Source organism: Haliaeetus albicilla, chromosome 8 (genome assembly GCF_947461875.1).
Source record: "Haliaeetus albicilla chromosome 8, bHalAlb1.1, whole genome shotgun sequence".
Taxonomy (NCBI): domain Eukaryota; kingdom Metazoa; phylum Chordata; class Aves; order Accipitriformes; family Accipitridae; genus Haliaeetus; species Haliaeetus albicilla.
The window spans coordinates 41,711,412-41,734,796 of record NC_091490.1 but is presented as its reverse complement, the minus strand read 5'-3'; the positions used below and the strand labels follow the sequence as shown (position 1 = coordinate 41,734,796).

General features: G+C 39.9%; 1 protein-coding gene across 3 annotated transcripts in view; it reads right to left on the bottom strand.

Annotated features, from left to right (window-relative positions):
* The window catches only part of KDM4B (lysine demethylase 4B), a 94,763-nt gene that overhangs the window by 5,455 nt on the left and 65,923 nt on the right, over positions 1-23,385 (bottom strand). For 2 of the 3 annotated variants that reach the window (XM_069790288.1, XM_069790290.1), the window contains 10 exons: positions 18,752-19,269; positions 17,081-17,201; positions 13,659-13,837; positions 12,271-12,493; positions 9,530-9,606; positions 9,283-9,338; positions 8,691-8,799; positions 2,869-3,054; positions 2,542-2,706; positions 1,643-1,762 (listed from right to left, as the gene is read on the bottom strand). In XM_069790288.1, coding sequence (XP_069646389.1) covers positions 1,643-1,762; positions 2,542-2,706; positions 2,869-3,054; positions 8,691-8,799; positions 9,283-9,338; positions 9,530-9,606; positions 12,271-12,493; positions 13,659-13,837; positions 17,081-17,201; positions 18,752-19,269 — 1,754 coding nt within the window. The remainder of the gene's footprint in view (positions 1-1,642; positions 1,763-2,541; positions 2,707-2,868; positions 3,055-8,690; positions 8,800-9,282; positions 9,339-9,529; positions 9,607-12,270; positions 12,494-13,658; positions 13,838-17,080; positions 17,202-18,751; positions 19,270-23,385) is intronic. The other variant, XM_069790289.1, reaches the window with a different exon arrangement.

Below are 23,385 nucleotides of genomic sequence, written 5' to 3'. Positions count from 1 at the left end.
CCAAATTACTGATATGGGTTAGAGCCCTGTTACGAACACACATTAGAGCAAGTTACAAGACAGTGATTTGGGCTCAATTTTTTAAAAAATATACACATCCAATCTTAGCACACAAAATACACCCTAGAAATGGAACTGGGAAGCTACTGCAAAATAAGACAAGTTTAAAATGCAAAAGCTAATCCATGCTGTCTTCCTATAAACACACTTATTTCATAACAAAACTGTTTCTCTGTTTTTAAATATAATCCTATTCCAAAACAGATAAAAGAGATGCACCATAAGTACTGAAAAAGTTTCTACATAGGGAAGCAATGTGGAAAGCTAGTCAGGCTATTTTCCCCACAGAGAAGAGCTTTACTTACAGTAACTGCATGATTTGAAAAACACAGACTCCTCATGCATATTTTTGTCATCTGGCACTATCAGTGGAATAGCCTATTTCAAATTATTGTACCTTCAAGAAATCAATGACAATTTCCTATACCGTGATTAAACTGGAAAGCATGCATAACAATAGATCTTTATGAAACTATATATTGTACTTATTCATAACCAGGGTCACCTCTGATCACATCTTCTCTGAAGCAGTTAACATCCATTATACACACGAAAAAAGACTGTTAACTGACAAGGTGGATTATTGTGCTCTTCGCACAGAGATATGAAACTCTGCGTAGAAAGGATAGAAACCAGAACCCCATTTCAAACAAATATAAGATATGGGACTTCCTTTGCCTTTTTTCCAGAAGCATTAATCTCTTAAAAATAACAATTATTTGCAAATTTCAGCATGTATTTTTCAAAAGGATGTGCACAAAGTATACTTTCCAAATCAGTATAATTTTTAACTTCTTGGTACCATTTAAAAAGGATTTAATCAAATGAATGGACTGCATTGCATTTTATAAAACCTTCTGTGCTGAAATACCAATAGTGTGTACCAGGTTAAATCCTCCTTTACTGACTACTACAACCTTCCATGAACAGAAATCCCATACGTGGAACAGACTCAAAGACAAAAAAACCTGTCTGCTGTTTTTCTCACCTTAAAAATAGAGATGGTGAGAGCGTACAAGTCTAGAGATTGAAGGCTTTCAATTCCTCACACAACAGCAGCATGACATTATTCCCACATGCTGCTGCCGCTCCACAAAGTACCTTCCCATGACAAGAGGATTATTCCACCCCCCTTGAAATAGTCTCCTGACCCATCGTGTCCCTTACTTCCTCTCAAAGCACCAGGGAAAGTTGTAATTATGTAGATATCAACTCATGGGGAACTACGGACGATGAGCTCAGCTCCAGCCATAGGACAGCCATCAGAGAGTAGTTTGAGTAGGTCACTTTTGACCTGAGTCAGATCTGAGCTATAAGGAAAAGGGCAAATTCATTTTATATTTTAAAAGCAGATACAGTCTAGACGTATGTATATCCATACATCCACATTCTGCCACAGAAAACCTTTACCCTAATCCTATTTTAACACTCTATTTCTCTTTAGACTACCAGCGATATTAATTTCAGAAGGCAAATTCTCCTTTCGTGACCAGAGCAAGCATTCAATGCTAGTGAGCTATACAATTTGAGCAACAATCAAGACACGTTGACATGAAGTACGTGGGTACTCTTCCATACTCACCTGGTAAATTTGACTGATCTGGGCTGCAATAAACTTGGCCTTATAGATGATTCCATCTGTCCACTGCAGTTGAACCAACTCACCCTCTGGAGGGGGTCCCATTTGGATGCAGTCTCTGCTCTGAAGACATAGAGCGAAAGAGGTCAGACAACCCAACAGCAACAAAGCTCAAGAACTAGGTAAAGAGGTCTGTTAAAATCACTGCTCAAGGAAGTGGCTACATAACACTATAGTTAAGAAAGCTTCTGCACTTGTGATTAATTGCAGTCATCTCAAACAAAACCATTAACCATTGAGAGACCAGAAATAAACACTTCCACCTCCTTCTGGTGACAGTATGCAGTTCTAAGAAATTTCTCATTATAAATCCCAAAACATCAGATCTCCTGTATCAACAAAAACAAGCTGGGTGACCTGGTCTGTTTCACACAGTGAACCAATGGCACAATCAGGAAGAGAATGCATGAGCTGACAAGTCAGCCACTTCTAGACATTCCTTCTATTAAGTGAATTCCCTATTTTGAACCAGAAGTGCTTACAGACAATCTGCTTCCCCCATGAATCACACTTGTCAGTTGAAAAATAAGAGATTATTCAACCACAAAACAAATAGGATGCAACTTAAAACAAACATTGCTTTCTGTTAAGTCATCTGCATAGCAAAATCACATCTTTGTAAAGGAACAAAAAAATTGAAATGAGATAATATCATAAACAAGAACAGTAAGTAATGAAGAGCAGTATGAGCTTTTCTATGCAAGCAGCAAGTTTACTTTTTAATTTATTTATTTTTTTGAGTTTTACTTTGTTGTTCCACCCCAAAGCTCATAGAAGAGCAACGCGTGCATTACACTTTGTACTCATCTATAATAGTAATAGTCTCCACAGAGAGTGCTTACAATAATGCTTTCTGGGTAAACGTTGTCACTGTATGAACCATCATCAAAGTTTACTTCGTAGAAAGTCTGTGTTGTCATGCCAATCACTTTACATCTGTAGTAGAGTCCATTCCGGTTCTTTGTGATCACAGTCTGTCCAAGGGTTACCTCCCTTCGAAACTGAATCTGTTAAAGAGAAAAAGGGATAATTCACAATTTGCAATCATAAAAGCTGCGTTAAAAATATAGGTGCAGAGAAACTGTTCTACAAAAAACCAAACAAATAAACAAAAAAACACACAAAAACCACCCCAAAACCCAAACCCAAACCCAAACCAAAAACCATACATTCTGGTTAGCTGCTTTGTGTTTGAAGCAGGTGATGGACACAACATAGGGCCAGTCATCTGGCTCCATGGGCACGCCGGCCGCGTGTGCACAGGTCACGTGGAAGGATGTGGAGCAGTGCTCGTATGAGCACTGGATGCAGGCACCAGACACTTTCTTCATCCTTTTCCGACAGTACACACATTTCTGAAAAGAAACACAGGTCAGCGCTATGCGTGCAGTCAACGGCAGCTTTAAAGCAACGTATAGCACCCTGTTACCTGACCTGGTGCTAAAGCCCGTATCGTTAGTGTCTAGGGCCTAGAAGCCACAGCCAAAAAAGGTGATGTTTGCTGCTGAGAGGTCAAGTCCAACACTTCCAGAATTGCCTATATATGCTTGCCTAGAATCACTCATAAGCCAAGAAGCTATAGCAGATACTAACTTATCATTCCCTTGAATACGACGACATCTACCAGCAACTAAGCCCTCCAGAACCATGCTGGACAGTGAAGCAGACTTAAATCCAATTTGAGACTATGCTCACTGGAGGGCTGAGAGAAAGGGAGGGCATAACAGGCAAACACACATCAGTGTTACTAGAGAACTGCTACAACTCAATACTCATCCTCCTTAGATAAATGAAATGTACCTATGGAAATTCAAACAGCAGCTGGATCTTCACAGATACACTGCTACAAAATAATGTTTTCATTGTTTGAACGAACACAGAATAACTGTGTAATAATTTGTTCTATTATATTTCATGGAACATTATACTTACTAGATCTAATAGAATGTAATTTTATATAATGGAACAAAGACATTGCATGTTTGTTTTACACACAAACATATCAACCATAAATATTTTACTAGTATCCCTGTCAGATTAGCTATTGCAAGATAATTCATTCACTGTTTTGCAAAGAGAAGAAATAAAAACGTTGTACCAAACACCAGAATTACAAGGGAAAAAAGGTATGAAATCTTTCAGTATTTTTGAAACTCATTTTCTGCAAAGCAGATCCAGTTATTAGGCTAATCTAATCAGACAGCACTTAGGGGGGACAGGTAATCAACTTAAGATGTGTGACTAACTTTAAAAAGAAATCTAAATTTGTTCAAAGCTAAAAATCGTAAGCCTTATGGCACTGTAAGACTTGGCAGCAAGCATTAGGTGTCAGTGGGAAACGAGACACATTTCCTCATTCCCTAACACCATCAAGTTCTTCTTTCCAGCCCCTCAGAAATACAGAAGACCAGATTTTGGGAATCCCAATCTAAAGGAATTTAAGTTGGACATTTGTGTAATGTTTCCAGGGAACTATTTGGAAACACCATTCCTAGCTTTTAACATTTTAAGTCTAGGGAATCTGTCGCTGATCAGAGGCAGTTTCTTTGCCTTAGCTGAGGCTTGGAGAAGGCAAATCAGTGAAAAATTAGTATCGCGCCCACAAGATGAACATGTATGCTACTTGTTAGAATGAACCGCTCATATAAATAAAATCCTGAGATATTATATGCCCATGAATCTAACTATACAGCTATGTAATTTATTTGTTACAAAGAAATAATTTCTACACATAAGGAGGAACAGAGGAAAGCAGTGATTTTTAGTGCCCATTTCCAGATCACCATCTCCAAAGCACAACACGCTGGCTTGCTCCAGCCACTGCCCCCCAGGTTTGACCACCTGCCTCCCTCCCAATCCATCCACTCATCTAAACAGAAATGTCCTACAAATATACCATGATACTGATATGTGAATGACAGATTCTTTTTCTCTCTGCAGTGTGATATTAAACAGATCCTTTCACGGCCTCTCGTTTACCTCACTCCCATTAAAGCAGTGCTCAAGGTATACAACTTTACAGAACACTTGACCTAAATTTTAAGGTCCATATGAATTACTACATGGGATTAGAAATGTAACATAAGCTGCCCGAGATCACACAATAAGCCAATACAATGCCCAGAAGTATAAATTCACTCTGCTTCTAGATCTGGGCTATCTTAAAAGCATACCCTCAAAAATGTGAAGACTGGTATCATATTATAAATCATCCAGTGAATGCAAAATAGGAATTGCCAAATTTTAATGTTATGTTTTATTTGTGTTATCACAGCTAAGAGCCAGGGCCCCACTGCGCTAGCTACAACACATTGCCAAGACAAATAAAAGACCATTCCTTCTGCAAAGAGTATTTCTCTTTTCCTTGAAAGCAAAACATGCAAAAGAAAGGAAGATGCATTCTTCCCTGTTTCTGGGCAACATCACCCCTCCCTGACTGGGGTCTGCCCCACATGTATACGAAATAAGTCAGATTCACTTCCTGTGAATTAACTGAAGTCAGTATGTTTACACCAAAGATTAATTTGGCCTTTTTACTTAAACTAACAAAAGCCAGGAAATTCAAAGCCAGAGCCTTAGTGTTGCCAGAATGTGTTTTTTAGTATTTAATAAGCTATGCCTTTATCGCTCTGTAAACCACGTTCAAAAGCTAGATAAGCACCACAGCAAAGTGCACAGCAGGAACACGGCCTGAAAGCAAGTCAATAACAATGAGATCTCATTATTAAACTGTCAATACCTAATTCTCCCACTAGCAGGGACAACTGCTGATATACAGTGGGCTCAATACTGCCTCTCAAGGGAGCATTAACCCTCCACCATCAGGAATCTGCCTTCATTGGTGCAAACAGGATTCTTCCCAGCCAGAAGGATTAGCGTGTACCTAATGACACCCCAGTAGCAAGACAAACTCCTTGTGACAGGCAAAAGAGCTACACCAATGGAACATTCAGAGTAAATATGATCAAAGGACAAAGAAAAATGTGAGCTACAGTGAGACTGAAACGTAGAAGTCAGTGGAAGGGGTGAAAATGCAAATCTGGGATGGACAGAAGCACCAGTGCCGAGTGCTGTGGTAAAGCAGCACATGTAGATTTAAAGCCTTTTTCTGAGGGAGAGAAGGTAGCAGGAAGAAAGAAGGTCTAAAGCACAGGAGAAAAATCTTCAGAATAAATGCATACCCGAGAGTCAGGTCATAGCTAAGAGTAAGAAATGGGCTGTCTCCTGCATGATGAACACTGCAATTCATTTACTCCACTGAGGAATGACAGCTAATTATTCCAAATTTCCACGTCATAAATAATTTAAACGCACAGGCCCGTAATACACCATTAATCAAGAAGCATGCAAACTGCATTCTTTAAAATGATGCAATACCCACAAATGGACTGAAAAGTCTATGCTTGAAAGGGGAGGCCTGGTGCATGCTCAAAGAACAGGATATACCTTTAAACAGATCACTGCAAGTCCTTGTTACCTCAGCCCTCTCACAGTAACTTAAAATAATACAAACATATAAAAAAATTTTTTAAAATAATCCGATAACCCCTACCCCCTCTTTCCTCCATTACCTTCATCCATTCACTTCCAACTGTCCTCAACCTTCATGTCATTCCTTCTCCCCTTTTCCATCTTTTTCAGCAACAAAGGCCATCTCTCCAATTTTATCTAGTACCGCATCAACTCCGCCACTGCTAAAGTCATCAGATCCAACACCACCACCTTTCAGTTGTCTTCAGTTTATCTTCCTAAATGCAGCTGCACACCTCCAAAACAGACACCCCCCCAACTCCTCCACTGACTCCTCATGTGCTTCATGAATTACCTGCAAATTCCTGTAAAGAATCCTAAAACTCTCCACAATGGCTCATGAGTGTGTTTCTCCACACAATCTCATCAAATTTAAATTTCCTTTTTACTTCTTCACACACTACACCAATGCTGCTGCTATAAGCACTACTTTACATTCTGCCATCCACATTAGGTTTTTTTTAATCTCTATGTAGTTCATAACTCTAAAACCCATTTCAATTTTAGTTCAAGATAATTTATTTGCTTTCTTTCCTGTAGCAAATGACACTCATAAAGCTACAATGTATGTGGTGACAACACCAATACACAAACAGTTTTCAACAGACATTGATGGTACGTGCATACATACTGTAAGGGCGTTCACAAGTATAGACCAACAGAGCAGAAAGATTTTTATAATCAGTCTAAATACAACAATACTTACCTGATGACATTCTTGAACACAAAGTAATTAGGCTGAAAGTCTACTTCTTACATCCTAACAGCTGGGCACCAGACATCTTACAGAGGAATTACACTGGCATGCTGACAGAAACTCAAGACCAAGACCTGCACCTGTGTCCAGAGCTACCTGGACTAGCCAACATGCCCCACTGGCAGAGTCATCACAGATCCTGGCAGAAATTAAACAGCATTGCACCTCTAAAAAAGTTACTCCGATTCTGATGAGGCAGTGTGCAGTACCATCCACGCTAACGCTTTCCAAGCGAAGTGCTTAAAGCCAGGCTTTGACAAGAATTGAGCTACAAGCCAGGCTCTTGCTAACTTCAACATAAGGAACAGGTGCCTGTAAATCACATCATTAGACTGTGTAAGTGAAGGTACTTCATATAAAAATTCTCTACCTTTCCTGAGACATGAAGAAAACGTGAGGTGCAAATGGAATACAACACTGAAGAAATCAACAAAACTATGAAGCTTTAAGTCAGGAACGTAACAGAAAGATGTGCAGTAGGTCTGTGCAGAGGCTTTGGATGGCATAGGCAAAGCATCAGAGCAGAATGAAGCAACAGAGTTTTATGTATGTTAATACTGCCCTGGCTCTATAGGGCTGTAAGGCAGCCACAGAAGAGTTAAAGAATTAAGTCATGTTTCCTTGTAAGGCTCCATTAAGCAATACAAGTGAGTCTTGTGTAAAAGGATTTTTAGTTCATTGTTACAAGTGCTGGTAATGAAGAGGATGCATGCTGGAAATGTCAGATGATCCATAAAGAGCCACTGCTGCAAGATTTATCACTCTCGCATCACACAGCTCCATCGCTCCACCTGAATAATGAATGCTTTTTACATTCACATTTGTGTACAAAACCCATTTGCACACAGAGATATAACTCTGGAAGCAGACAGAGATTCTTCCCAATCTCTCATCCAGGCCCTGGCTGGTCTGCCTGTACTAAATAGCTGCACAGTTAACAAATACATCAATGCTAACCAATGTATCACTGCTACATCACCTTCCTCCGTACCACATTCCCAACTGTCGCCCAGCTGACTTCTGGACGAAAAAAGCAGCAAAAGCACAATTTATTTTGCAATAACACGCTATAGTGATGGGGCATTAACTAACATTAAGATTAATTGCTCTGAGCTAATGAATCATCCATTACTAATCCCTCAGATGAGGCCATGCAACTAAATAACAAGTTGTAGCTGGACTTCTATTAAAATCTTTGCAGAGTCTCGCCTTGCAGTCATGGTCACAAAGAAATGTTTATTAATTTCTACAAGAGATTTCTTGATGGAGAAATATTGTGAAGAAAGATGAATCAAATTACAGATGAACAAGTCAGCAATATATCAGCTTCTTTCTAGTTACCATGTCCCTTCACACTCCTGCCATGCCGTACCTTCAGTAAATGAAGCTTTCAGGTAGTTTAACCCTGACTGTGAAGTGGGTAAGCATCCTAGGCTCTGCCCAGGGTTAAGAGCACACTCCTAGAGAATACAGGCAGATCTAGTAATCACAACTTGTCTGTGTGTCAAAGCACTGAGGCAGTACCTCAGAAGACATCCAAACGATACAGCTTCCTAGTGCATTTGCTGGAAATAAGAGTGAGAACATCACCTCCAATCTCCGCTACTTTATGATCCCACACAATGTTTTTCTGTCTAGTTAAAGCCTTTTTCTTTTTCTTTGGCTCTTGTTCACAAACACTCTCTACAGGTAAAAGACACCTACCAGTTTCCATCTCTGCTCTGGAATAGCACTGATATCCACAGGATGACGCTCTATTACATTGAGAAAACGGGCCTCAGGGACAGCAATAGCACAGATTATATGGATCCACCTGGAAAAGAAAGTGAAGAGACTAATCAGAGTCTACCATTATTTGAATTAAATACTCAAGAGGGCAGTTAACATTTCTCGGACTCCCTCAGTATCAAGGCATATTTATGGTGGTTGGCAGCCTTGGCAACATTACCAACTGATTGTTAATCACGGTTGCACAAGGTAAATGTCTCTAGAACAACAGGGATCAACCTTCTTATGCATCTGATCTTGCATTATACTAAACATTCTCTGAACAGACTTTTCTACGAGAAATAACCAAATTCAGCAAGTGTTCAGAGCCACATTACCTCTGCTATTGAGAAGCCTGGTGCAGAGTGTAAGACAGTACAATTACTCAAGCTCATCGTGCCAAGTCAGCAAGTAGCAGTTACCTCCATAATGCCAAAACTACCTGCTACACTGAGCCGCAAGACCAAATTCAGAACACTAGAAGATTAGATGCAGTATGGAAGGAGGAAGTATTAAAAACATTGCTTACCGCCCATCAGTGGTCATCTGAAGAGCTCCTCCCCTGAGATTACACAGGCAACATTCCTGTAGGAACAAAACTCCTTCAGAACTGGACCAAAAAGCTCTGTTAGACTGCCTATCTTTCCCAAAAAAATGACACCACCACATCTGGGATGCAAAGGCAAACTGTACCCTCCCACCACCCATCTCTGTTGAAGTATCTAATTAATTCCCACAGTAAGTTTTCTTTTGTCTCCAGAAGAGTAGAGGCTTACCGCTGCCCATGCATTGGCTGAGCACCGTGAGCAAGACCAACTTTCATTCACCAAGTCTGGACGTATTCCGTAACAGCCTGAAAGAAACAAAGTTAAATCCTTCAGAGTTTTGCTAACATATCTGTAGTACTGACTTGTTAACTTTTCAATTCAGAAGCATCTTTGAAATCAGGTGTAGCATTTGAATAACTATATTCAGTAGTCTAGGCTCAGACAAAAGTCATAAGAAAAGTCATCCTTGGGAAGGGGAACAATTTAGGACCAGCAGGTCTAAAAACAAACAAACAAACCACACACAGGTAACCCTCAACATTTTTTTTTTTCCTCTTTTGCAAGGACTACAATAGCAGTGCTTTGATCCTTCAGGCAAGAACTGGGCTCAAAAGTGATGCTACTACTGCTGGAATGCACTCACACATCAAAACAGTTAAGACCACTGAATTTTAGCATGACTGAAGCAGTCATCTTTGCTAAGTGGTATTATGAGGAAAGACAAATTCACTAATGTTGCAAGGAAACTAAATACATGCATTTCATGTATTTAACAGTATTTAAACTAACACTATCCTGGCGTTAGAAACATCTGACTTTATAGAGCATCAATGACTGTAATATGCAAGCACCAGATCTTCCTACATACTTCTCTGCAGCACCAAAATAGTAAAGTGGTATTATATTCACTATAAAGGCAAGGAAATAAGACCAAAAAAGCCCTTAAAAGTCTGTAAAAAGCACTGAGGTTTGCCATTGAAGACAATAGGGACAAGACATATAAATACTTTTGAAAAATTGCATCTACATGATTCCTGCAAGCTTGCAAAGAAAGGCTGTAGCTGAAAATTAAACATACCACAAATTGCTGACCAGCATCCTAGCTAACACAGACTTCATCCCATGGCCTTTACCTATCCTAACAAAACTGTACATAAAATTTCATCTGGAGAGTCTCCAATTACTGAATTAAACTTAAAAGAAGTTATTCAGAAAGCACTGAGATTGCCATAATAACCTGATTTCTAAAAATCATCCACTTAACCAGATAAACATTATGTCAAAAAAAAGTCAATAATATAGATCCACAGCTGTCTTCCACATCTGAAGTCTCTTTTCATCAAATCAAGAAAGCAGATTCAACCCAGTCCTAGAAAACGGGCAGGAGTGTTGAGACTAAAAAACTGATCTGGAAACTGAGCTGAAAGAGAAACAGACACCCTGAACTGAAATACTGCTGGAGCTCTAAACAGTGTAGAACAAGGTGAAATTTCAGCATTGATTTGTTGCTTCAGGACCACAGGTAGCTGGACTATGGGATTTGAGGGGAGAAACAGTCACACTTAATGCACACCAGATTGTCCCATAAGGATGATCCTAATGGAACAAGAAAAGTATGCTCTTTTTATGGATTCTGTCAACACCTTAAAAGCCCATAAACCTTCACAAAAGTTTTCTTCTCTGTACGTCCTTGCTGTTGTCATAACCTAGCACAGTTAGGTGAGAGCACTTCTCAATAACAAGTAGACTGCCAACTGGTTTTACAGCATGCTGCCAGATTAACCAAAATACACCTCAACACTGCAATCCTATAATAAAAGCCAACAGATTCTCTGCCGCAAAGTCAAAGGGATATCACAGTCTGGAAGTACAAACGGCAACAAGGAAAACATAAGACACTGGAGACCACATCAGACTAGATTTAACTTCTGTCCTATCCTCAAGGGTAGAGCAGAGCCAAAATAGAAAGCTAAATTTCTCTACACCCTGAGACTGCAGAATAACATCATCTTGCCCACATCTCTCTGTCCCTAAACAGAATTTGGCTACTGAAACCATTTTGATAGACTGGACTATTGAAGACATAGGGACGTACAAGATGCAGCATCTCTGTTCTGATCGCTACAGAGATCGCAATTTGTGAAGTAAGAAAGCAGCCTTTATCCTCACACTCACTCTGCATCACATTCTCTTATTAGGCAGAAGTGACCATAATCACGAATGCAGTACAGAAATAAAAGTTGCATTCTAGTTCTCCACAAGAGATAGTCATGCTGAGCTGCACAGTGACCTGCGGACTATAAAATTGGAACAACAAAAGTAATTCCAGCTGATGCAAGTCAAATAAGATTTCCCATCTGTCAGGATCAAACAGCTGAACAGTAATTCGTCACATCTCCTAGTACGAGTGCAAATGTTAACTAGAAGTTGTACAATCTACAGTGAAGGTACACGCTACCAGGATTAATCAGATCTTCTTTTAGACATAACTATCAGGGAAACAAACAGACATATGTTGCTTTTTGTAATCAAGTGCCATTCCTACAAACAGTAACACAGACACTAATAAAATACATCCCAGAAACTATTCCATAATCTCTGATGCACACAAGAACAATACAACCTTACCCAGCAGACCAATATTTGAACAAGCAAAAAGAGTGCAACCAGCTTTTTGATTTCTGCTTTATTACAAAAAAATGAAAGGTAAAAAAAGAATCTTTTCTGTAAGACAGAGAAGAATCAGCCAACAAAACAAACAGTAAAAAGAATATTTGTGTGTATTTTTAAGATCAGTGACTGCCAAGATGGACTCCGAGTATATACATACACTAGTATCAGAAAAGGAAAAAGTGGGAGTGACAGGTATAGCAAGCATGCCCAGAAGCAATTCAGATATAGGCAACTTACAAAGAAACCTGTGAGCTTCTCAATACCCAAAACGCTTTGGTGAATAAGGAAACACTCACTAGCATGAACCTGCAGGCAGCATTTGGCACAGGATATCAAGGGACTGGTTCCGTCTTCTCCAATGTATGAATTTGAAGGAAGGGGCTCTGTGTTTTCTCCACTTGAGGTAAAGCACATCTCCGGGATCAGAGGCTTGGTCTTTTGTCCGCACTTAGAAAGGTGGACAAAAGAGGTGGTCTCCCCTACAGAGACTGGGACAGCTTCTTTATCCATCTGTAAGGACTTAAAGAGAAAATATTATCGTATGGAATTGCCTCTTCCCTGGTCAGAGTTTTAACATTAAAAGTCAGAGCACTCCCCTTGCAAAGAAAGTCATCCAACACCTGAAGCCATGCAGCACAAATAATAAACTTTAAATCTTGTCTTCTCATGGACACCCCCACCCCTGCCTTTTGCTCATCTCTCTCTTCCTTAGGCCCGTACAGGGATCTGCAATTTACTCTGAAAGCTCAAAGAAGCATTAGAATAATGAGAAGCTTTCTCTGTTTTTCTTCTGTAAAAATCTAAATTCCTAAATTACAGCTGAAAACACCAAGGAAAAAAAAAAACCCACAAAAATATTAATAAAAGCAAGACCTTCCCTCCCCGTCTCCCATCCTTTTGGCATCCTTCCCTAGTCTTTCTGCAAGAATTTCTCCAGAAGGACATTTCAAGGTTTCTGGTAGCAGACCAGAGTTAAAAACAATGGATTAGAACAGCCCAGCTGTACCCAGTTTTCCTTACAACCATTATACAATAGCATCCAGCAATCAAAACAGGTATTTTATTTTCGGTCTGTATAATAAATCAAGAGATTTTATTGAAGGGGGAGGTGGGTTCTGCTTTCCTCAGAAAAAGCTTCCAAAACATATATATGCCTCTAAGGCACATATTCCTAGTGGACACACAAAGCCAGATTTGGGTCTATAAGCATGCAAGAACAAATCAATATACAACTGGGCAAATAACTAATTCGTGTGATAAATTTTGCCTTTCTGCTCATAACATATCCCAAAGCATATTGGTAGTTTCCAAAAAGTGATGTATGCTCTTACTCAGTAAATTTTTATTTTGTTGCTTGTTTGCATATATTCAGAAGTCCAGGCCCACATCTAAACAAAAGCAATCACATGCCCAATATGGCATCATTTCCCTGCATGAAATAGTGTTTGCAGTGCAAAGCTCTTTAAGTGTGATTTAAAAAATGAAAGCTGAGAAAGCCAGAGAAGCCAGGAAAGATAACAAAAAAGGCTCTATCCACTGCTTCTGCCAAATCCAAACACAATTCTTTGTTGTGCAAATTTGTATGAGTCTTCTTTATAATGAAGGTCTGCATCGTAACTTAAGACAGTAGCCACCACACAGTACCCACCACTGACGCGTCCATCTGAGCAGTATCAGGAATTACCTGGTTATACGGGTAAAAGAGGGTACAGACAGCACAGTAAGGCTCACTCAGGGCAGCTGCTGCATTGAATTTTCTTTCAGCTGGGAAATTATGTGCTTTATTCTTCCACTGGAGGGAAAGTAGAGATTTCAAAGCCTCTGGGTCACTCATATCTTCCTCTCCAGAAAATGGAAATGTTTCTAGAAAGAAAAAGAATCCCACAACAATGGACAGTCAGTAAAGGCAAAATGCAGCAAGGTAGGGTTAAACGGCTAATGTTTTGACAACACAGGAAGTTCAATAAATAAGAACATTCAACTCATCCATGGTTCCTCATATGTGTATGCCTCAAATACTTGCTTAAATGGATATAATCTCCACTTTATGGGTAGGATAGACAAGATAGACACACCAATAACCTAATGGAACAGGCTGTGATGAAGAATAAGGAAGAGAATCTAAATTTACTGCTTTCATAACTCTCTCCACCTTCTAGCTGTGGAAACCTGCAACATCCTTTTAATGAAGCCAAGTTCAAACTGCATGGTGCGAGTGCAAGAAAATTCCCCTTTCCTTTCTCCAACTGGGAGCTGCATTCTCTGCAAGACATGCACGCAGCCCCGCTAGTTTGGTTAGGCCAGCTCCCAATTCTCAGCAGTCAGTAGCAAGCCTGTTTCAACCTTCCCAAAGTGCATCCCATACCTGTTTCTGCAAACAAAAATCCTGGCCATGAGATATCCGGGGTTCAAGTTTTCGTTTTACTGTTCTGCAGCTGCTTCACAGATAATTCCATCAAGCACACACCACTAAGCCTTCAATTTGCATTCACCACCACCTCTTCTTCTGCTGGAGCTCTGATAGGTACTGCTTGTGCTAATTAGTTTGCTAATTTTTTGTTTTTACAAAACCTTTAAAAGGCCCTTGGCATTTTATGATTAAACCACCACAGAATCCATTTATGTCAGTTTGGGGATCCAAGTTTCTTACCATTCCTTATTAAGGAATTCTGAGTCACTAAGTGTTAAAGAAATTTTGCATGCAAGACTAAGTGTAAATCACTCATTGCATTGGCAATCTGCAAAGTTTCCAAAAGAACACCTTTGACCAGGGGAACTGAAAAACATCTTAGTGGAACATTATCCCCAGAGCTCAGCACATTAAGCCAAATTTTTCACTGCTTCACTGTTAATGACTGGAAATACGCAGTTAATGTTCTGCTCTCAACAAGGCTAAGTCTCCTTCTTATTTCTACCTCCCTTTTAAGATTTTCAGACTCTTAGGTTACCAGAAAGGATAAAAGGAACTTGTAGTAAAACTCTAATGGCTAAGTTTACATCTCAGATTCTAAATGTTCCCCCCAATTAATCTGATATAAATTTGCCAGAAAACATGGGAAATTTTATTGTGTTTAATTAATCAAATTTTTTTGAGATGACGAATGCTGTCTGTGTATCTCTGTCACACCTTAAATGAGGGTTACTTCCTAAAAGGTGTCTTTTCTTACTATATTTTTATTTTTATCTTGTTATCCAAAGGCTAACAACAATAATTGCTAATACCACAGCATTTTCCACAACACTGCATGGGATTCTGCTGGAAAGGGAGACAAATAGAAACAGCCTTGCCAGCGGGCGAGTTACGCTTTCCTTCATAGAGGAAGATACTGCTCATGCCAGGAGCTACTGCCAGTTCAGCGTGTATCAGATCAGAGCTGGCCCTCATAACAAAACATATTTATAAGGACATGTTCTACAGTCTGAACTTCAGCTACATGTGCTTACGTGTTCACACCTCATGTAAGGCATAAACAAAATTTAAAAAAGACCAGTGACCTCAGGTATGCAGATTGATACTTTCAAGATGTCTTACTTTTCAAAGCAGAGCTCAACCCTCACCTTTTGAGGAAATCAAGCACCTTTAATGACATTTTAAGACAAGAGCCAAAACCCAAACCATATGTTTCTCTGTATTTTAGTCAAGGCACATCAGGAGACAGGTAAGGATTTATGATACCAGTGAAATCAATGAAACCAGCATCATAATCCAGAGTGAGAGAGAGGAGAAAAAAAAAAAAAATGGAAATGACTGTTGTATGTTATCATCACCTTCACTTATCCCAGGATGGATTCTAGGTGACACACAGCATTCAGGATGGCTCCTACATTTTAAGCAAGCTATACGCAAGTAGAAAAGACTAACAATTTGTCTGAACTGAATCTTAGTGTAGCATATGCATTCTCTTAATTTACATGCTTACTCTTCCTCACTGCAGCCTCCAGATCATCCTTATCCATTAGCCCTGAAAAAGCAAGGAGTGCAGAGAGCTGCTTCTATTCCCTGGCGGGGAAAAGAAGAATCTGTTTGATCAGGTTTTGCCCAACAGTGCTGTAAATCAGTCCCGAAAAAATGCCAGCTTTCACAGAAAGTTGCTCCTGAGTCAGCCGGCAAAGTCCCTGTACACCATCCAACAAGTCAAAACAGTGAAAAGAATCTGTCTAATGAGGATCCTTCAGCAAAGTTTGTTGCAAGGTCTCACACCAAAACAAGATAACTAGTCTCAACTGCCTTTCAACGCTTCACTCCACATTACACATATGCAAGACATCAAATGCATCATCCTTGGTAAGGAAATGGAACTATATATGTGCAGAATAACCCCTCCCTACACAAAGTTTCTCTAAAGTCAGCAGATAGAGTCTCTGAAGGAAAGTGAGCAGGAAAGACATTGTCCTTTTGAATATAAAGTTTTAAGTACCTTGAAAGCAGGGATTGCCAACTATACCTTCAGGTACCTGCCCCAGCTTGCAAAAGCTTCTTACTGGGGACTCTTCTACATTCTGAGTACTTTATAATGTGGGCAAGACCCAGAAATGGTAAATTACACCACACAACAGAAGTGAGAGATAAGATTATTTTTTTTTTTTTGTCTAGACTGTTATGGTATTCACAGTGACTGGAACGTAGGAAAAAATCAGTGATGTACAGTTAAGCACTGGGAGACTTCCTAATTCTCATTTCTGGATCTGCCAAGAAAAGCTGGGCCGCAACATTCGTATGAATTAAAAAGCCAATCAAAAAGTTAGAATTCACTTTCCCTATACACATAGCAGCAGACCTAACCTCCACCTCCCTCTGAGGTGAACAGATCTCATTTTAATGCACTATCGAAGATGGAGTTTTTACTTTAAGATGTTCTCTTCTGTGAACTCTTTTTTCCCTTTGCCCAAAATGCTCCCTCATTCTGCAGCCAGCAAAATATTTTTCTCGAGAGAATAAAGGGTGGGCAGTGAGAAGGGAGACCTCCCACAGATGAATTTTGTTTCCAGCTGGGTTATCAAAATGGGAACATGCTGCATTTTCTATCAGTTAAGTGTAATGCAAAGTTTCAGGCCATCCAGTTATGTTAATGGCTTCAGCAATTTTTCTAATGCTAGTGCACTCACCCTCATCACTCGAGGTCTCCTGTTTAACCACCGACAATGGAGAGCGGGTTGGTGGTTTGCCCAGTGGATGACGACGACTCTTCTTTATCTCCATCTTCATTTTTGAAAAAGCAGCAGCAGTCTGTAACAAAACAAACCAAGCTAGATGGGAACCCCAAAATATCTTGGCAGTCAAAGGAGAGTACAGGACAACAGAGGCAGAATCCTTGTCATAAAGAGTTCTTGAATTTACACAGCAAACTTCTCACTGCCTTTTGGCTGCAATCAATAAAGCCTCCCAAGCCAATTACTGTAGTAGATAAAGCCAATATTATATCTTAAGATGTCGGGTAAAGGTAAACTACAGTATTTTCTTAAAATCAGAACAGCCTCAGAACAGCTTCGAGCTTGCCAATTCCATTAGCTTATGAAAAGTCTGGTCAATCACATAAACAGCTAGGAACTCTAGCATGAAAATTATGTACAGGGCATATAGGACCAGAAACATTTTAGTAGAACGTTACAGTGCATTTTATGACAAGCATATTTATATTGTACTATACCCACTGCCCTGTGTACCAGCCAACATTGTAAATACTGCATGCATCCTAATCACAAGGGCTCAGAGTCCTCTTTGGTGCAAGGCACTGAACGTGTTACAGGTGAGTTACTTTGCACTAGAAATCAACTGCCATGTGCTTTGGTTCACAAATATGGAGACAAGCAGCAGTGTTACAGCATTAAGAATGAAATCCAAGTACATTCCACGTTACACAAGAGTGAGCAGAGATGAAGGTACTTATGGCAGGCCAGCATAGCATAGGATTTTTTCCCCCCCTCTAGTCTGCAGCCATTCTTAGAAACATTTACATTGAAAGGTATGCTAATTGTGCCATACCGGTATGGCAATGCACATTTCCCCGCCATCCCCACAATTTCTAATAGTGCTTTGCCATTGCCTTGACTCTTTCAGCAGCATCACGTAGGAAAAGAGCTACATCATATTGCTCTGACTTGCTCCTAATTCCTGAACATTTTCCTCCTTCCTCTTTTGGAAACCGTCCTCAGTAAAGCACTCCCCAAGGAAAAGAGATGCCTGAGACAGATTACATGTCATGAACTGTATTGTCCATGAAAAAGTTTTCTGCCAACTTTCCCAATGCTAAATCTCCTAATGGAATAGATCCCTAGGTAACACTATCTAACAGGCCAAATGCTTGGAAGCATAAAGCACATGCTGGAGAAGTCAGAAACAAGGGAGAAGAATTATTAAAATGTTGGTGCAACTGAAGTTCCCCTGGGGATTGTTTGGTTTTACCGCTCTCAGAATGGTTGCCTGCAGCAGCCTCTTGCTTGTGCTGGGTCTTCCTGCCTACTGTTTCAGGTTATCATCTCAGTATTATCTGTACTATTAGTAGCAGGAAAAGAGATTCTCTATTCTGTCCTTTAAAGACAGTAACAAGTTTGATTAATCAGCTAGCATCAATGCAATGATGGACTGGACTGAACTATGGACTGAGCTGTGAGAAAATAATCAATTTCTTCCTGTAAAAGCACTCTATGGCCCACCAACATGGCACTATTCCACTGGAGGCTCAGGCACAATTGAGGACTCCTCTCATTCCAAGTTTGGTCCTCAACTTGTTGCTTAAAACTAGCAAATCTTATAGTCACCTCCTTGGTCATGCATACCTGTAGATCACTGACCTCTGTAGCGACCTCTGTATTTTCTGCTTCTGCATTCTCCTCCTCCTTCACAGAAATTTCCATAGGGACTGTCTGCTCCTGCCAACCTGGACTCTTTTGTGTGGCAAACTGCTCAAACGCCTGCTGGCAGGACATGCGCTCCTTGTCAAACACCACCTTTTTGGTCCGTGGAACCACATAAAGCATGGGAATGATTGGCCGAGGTTTAAAGTCATCTTCCTCAACTGGTGCCTCCGAGGGCTGGATAATGTTCAGGGGAGCTGGGGGCAAGCTCTTTTCTGCTGTAGATGATGTGGGTACTGCTGGGAGTACGGGTGGTCGTGCTGTTGGTGCCTCGTCCTCTGCCAGCTGCTGCTGTGGTGCAGGCGGTGGTGGCAGCGGTGGCTGCTGTTGCTGCAGAGGCGGCTGAGGCGCTTGCAGATGGTGCTGGTGTTGATGGAAAAGGTGCTTCTTCCTCCTCTCGCTTTTTACTTTCGGAGGACGGGCTTTTACTTTGCAGTCACCTGTTTCAAGATAATAGGCAACATTTAGCTTCATATGCCAAGATTTCTGGGCATTTAATATTTTTTGCCTTTCATCAAAAAGCTCCAATGCCGGGCTAACATATTACATCAAGGTATTATTCTTCCCTTCAAACAGGCAGACTGAAAGCTGTAGACATATTCAGCTGTACTTAAGCACTGACATAAGAGAAGCCCACTTTAGAAAGAAAAGACTTGTGTCATTTCTATGGACTATTTAATTCTTGACTGGAGCAGAAAGGCTGCCAAAATGAATGTTGCCTGGAGGGAAAATATCTAAAGCCCTAAGAAACTGGACAGTGTGCCAAAAAAAATGTAATGTATTACATTAGCCCTGACTGTGTATTTCAGGTTTTCTGTATCAGCAGTCTCCAAAGTGGGGTGCACAAAACCACCCACTGGAGTGCAGGAAAAAAATATTTTTGTACCATTAATAAATAAAATAAAATAAATGCTATGTTAAAGATACATTTTATCATTATCTCATCCTTTTTTAAATCTCTATTTCTGTGTGTGTTTTATAATGGACATAATACATTAGCATAGTAATACTTGTATAGATTTTATAAATAAATATGCATACATCGGGAGGTGTGCTCAGAATTTTTTTTGTGATAAGGGGGCACAATCAGAAAAGTTTGGAGACCACTGCTCTCCATAGTTTGCGATAAGCTCTGCACCACCCCCATTTACTGCTCCCTCTATTTGCAAGCATAGCTCTTATCTGAGTATTACTGTGTGTCAATGCATTCAACAGCCCTAGGAAATGAAGAATTGAACAAAGATACCTGAATCATTATTACCAAAAGATTTCTACTGTAAGGTCTTTTAAAAAGATGCCTTTAAAGCATAAATCAAGTACACCATTGAACGAAGCCTATTACAGACACCATGCCAGCACTGGTTACTGAGATATCCTTTCCTAGCACTCGTTCCATTTGTCCTTGTTTCTCCTAGCTTACTGTCATCCATCTTATCTGCATAGCATTGCAGGTCTCTTACACGGCTGTGACAACAAAAACACTTCTTGAACAGATAGACGGCTCAGTATTTTTACCAGAGGCAGTAATGACCCATAAAAGTCTTCCCCACCTATCTTCCCAATATAACTCTGTTCAAGGTCCATACACACTGATTTCACAGCAGCAATTAAAACTCCTGCTGGCCACTGACCGAGTGTCTCTAGGTTAGGACAGCAGATGCCTTCACATCTTGCCTTATTCCATCTAAAATGATGTATGTTCCCTTTGCTCAAACTCTTCCCTCACCTCATGAATGAAGTTATCAGTTCACTCAAACGAAAGTAAATAATAGATGCTCCACAGCCAGATGCCAGTGCTCAATTTATTTCATAAGAGATTGTTTTTCACCTGCAGATGTTATGACTAGGCTACTCTGCTGCAAAAGGTCATTTTCCCACTAATAGGATGGGGAGGAGGGCTGATGACAACAAAAGACAGAGAAAGACTATTCACCCTAATAACCATGCTTCACCAAACCCAACCTACTCAGACTCCTCCATTAAGGACTAGACCAAAGCTGACCAGCCAAACCTAGTAAACAGAAAATCAGATAAACCATCACACAATAACAAGGTATCTGCAGGAGGAAGGGTTTGAAAAGAGAAGGCGAATAATACCACAATAAGATAAAGTGCTAAAATCCCTGCTAAAATCTTCTAGGGGTTACTTCAACCTCGACATCTCCCAGAAGTCTGGTCTGATGACTTTATTTACACTAATTTATAAAAATGGGAACAAGTCCAGCCCAAATACTTATTGTTGTACTTGTGTAGGCAGTCCCTCAGATAAACTGGTTTGTTCTATCAAAGAGAAAGGAATATTGAATTTCCTTAGAGAAACAAACATATTGAATGAAAGGCAAATTGGATTTTTCCCCAGTTGCACAAAACCAGATCATATTTACTCTCCATATACTCGGAGAATTCTCTACCCAACAACAAAACAAATGCCATTCACCAGCTTTATTGACTTCTAAATGGGTAATTTGACAGCAGATGGCATGTAGAACTTTTAAACAAAAGTTCTTGCATTAAGACAAACAAACTAGTTTGCAAGTGAGTCTATAAAATCAGAAGCCAGGAAAAAATGAGGTAAAATTCAAAGTCCCTGACTATCATGAATATACCTAGAAACAAAAGGGATCTTTATGCACAAATCAAAATGGCAGGTTAACAGAAGAATGCCTATCAGTCGTCCTTCCACTGAAGGAAGGCACACATAGCAGAGCTAGTACACATGGAAAACAGTAGTATGACGATGTTTTTTCAGGGTGAGAAGGCTTGCTTGTCTAGAGATAATTTGAAATACTGTACGGGGTTCACTAAAGTTGCAGGTATACAATACCTTTGAGGGGAAGGGGTGTTGGTGGGGAAATCAAACCACTTATACAGGACCGTACACTGTAGCTTTGAGCAATGAGATTATAAAAAGCTGCTACAAGAGCATGGACTTCATCTGCTAGAGCAGCCTCTCTGGTATTGGGCAAAGACAATCAGAAATGGACTTCAGCATCAGTAATTTAGCCACAACTTCAGTTAAATAATTTGTACTGTCACCAGCTCAAAAAGAAACTGTAAATTAGACTTATTAATCTAACAGAATTGCAAGCACAGAGATAAAATGAAACAGAACATGGGAGAAAGCAGGAGAGTTTTGCCAGTACATCCCTCTAATACAACACTGCATCCTTCAAGAAGATGTCTGTGTTTGTGTAACAGTTGCACTCGAGGATTTTTCTTCCATCCACATGGCAGACTGCTGTAGATAAAGTAATCACAAAGACTATTCCACCATCCCAAAGCTCCTTCTAAACACCGAGTTCACATTTTCACTTTCAACAGCATTCCCTACTTCTAGGAAGAGAATATTACCCTAGAGCAATCCCTACGTACCCAGTGTTTATACCCTATACATCCTCTATGCTAACAGAATATGTGAACATGACCAATACAGGAGCAGAAAGCAAAAGTGGTAAGAAAAGACCCTCTACTTGCTTCTAGGGGTTGTGGCTGCTCAGTTGTTATCAGAACTTCATATAGCACATGCTACAAATATGTAGATGGCCACAGCAACTGCTAGCAGATTTCTGAAAAGGCTCTATTTTTCCTACATGATGCTAGAAAAGTCCAGAAAGCCTCCAGGACAAACTCTTGTGCTATGACATTGTTTCATGATAATCCTTCCATCCCATTAATCAGTCTAATCTCTTAATGACTTTACATTGCCAGCTTAAGCAATACTGGAGAAAAATCAGCAAGAGACCAGCCACTATTTGACAGTTGGCCAATTCTTGAGATCCTGCCTGAAGTAAAAACCTCACCTAGCAAATGGTCATCTAAAAATCAGTTATGCACCAATTTGCTATTACATACAGGTAACAGCAGAAAAGTTCACTGGCATCTTGATCACAGTATTACTTCATGTAATTATGTACTTAGTTTACAATTGCAACACTGAAGAGGGTATGTGGGAATGCCATTTAATGAAACGTGGTGGAAAATAACACAACTATTTTGCAGTTAGGCATCTCAATGCTTTTTTTCACATTATAAAAAAAAATCGTGTAAGAGATACGGTTTGTAGGCCAAGTCTGCAGGACTCTTAAGAGGCACAGCATTGCAGGTAACACCTGCTGACTCACAGGATGTATTTATGCTGCTTAGCACACCCAGAAGAGCAAAGCTTAAAGACTCTCCTTTTTAATTTCAAGTCCCAAGACAACCTGCTAAGAATTCTAAATACATTAATAGCAACATAATAAATTATGAATATAAAGCTGAGTCATAAAAACCAAAAGCAAACACCTTATGGTATCTGGGTCAGAAATCCTGAAAACCTCAAGTTATTAATACTCAGCTAGTCCAAATAACCAACATGAAGCATAAGACCTACTTTGAAACTACCAACGATTAATTTGAAATCTCATTCTTCCTCCTTCTCAAGGTCATCTTTTCTGGTGTAAGGAGAAAATTAAGCCAAATTAAAACCAGAGGAATAGAAAAAGGAAGTGAAGGCAGGGATGGGGGGAAGCTAAATTGCCATGAGCAGGGCCATCCAAACAGATGCTATTTTCTTT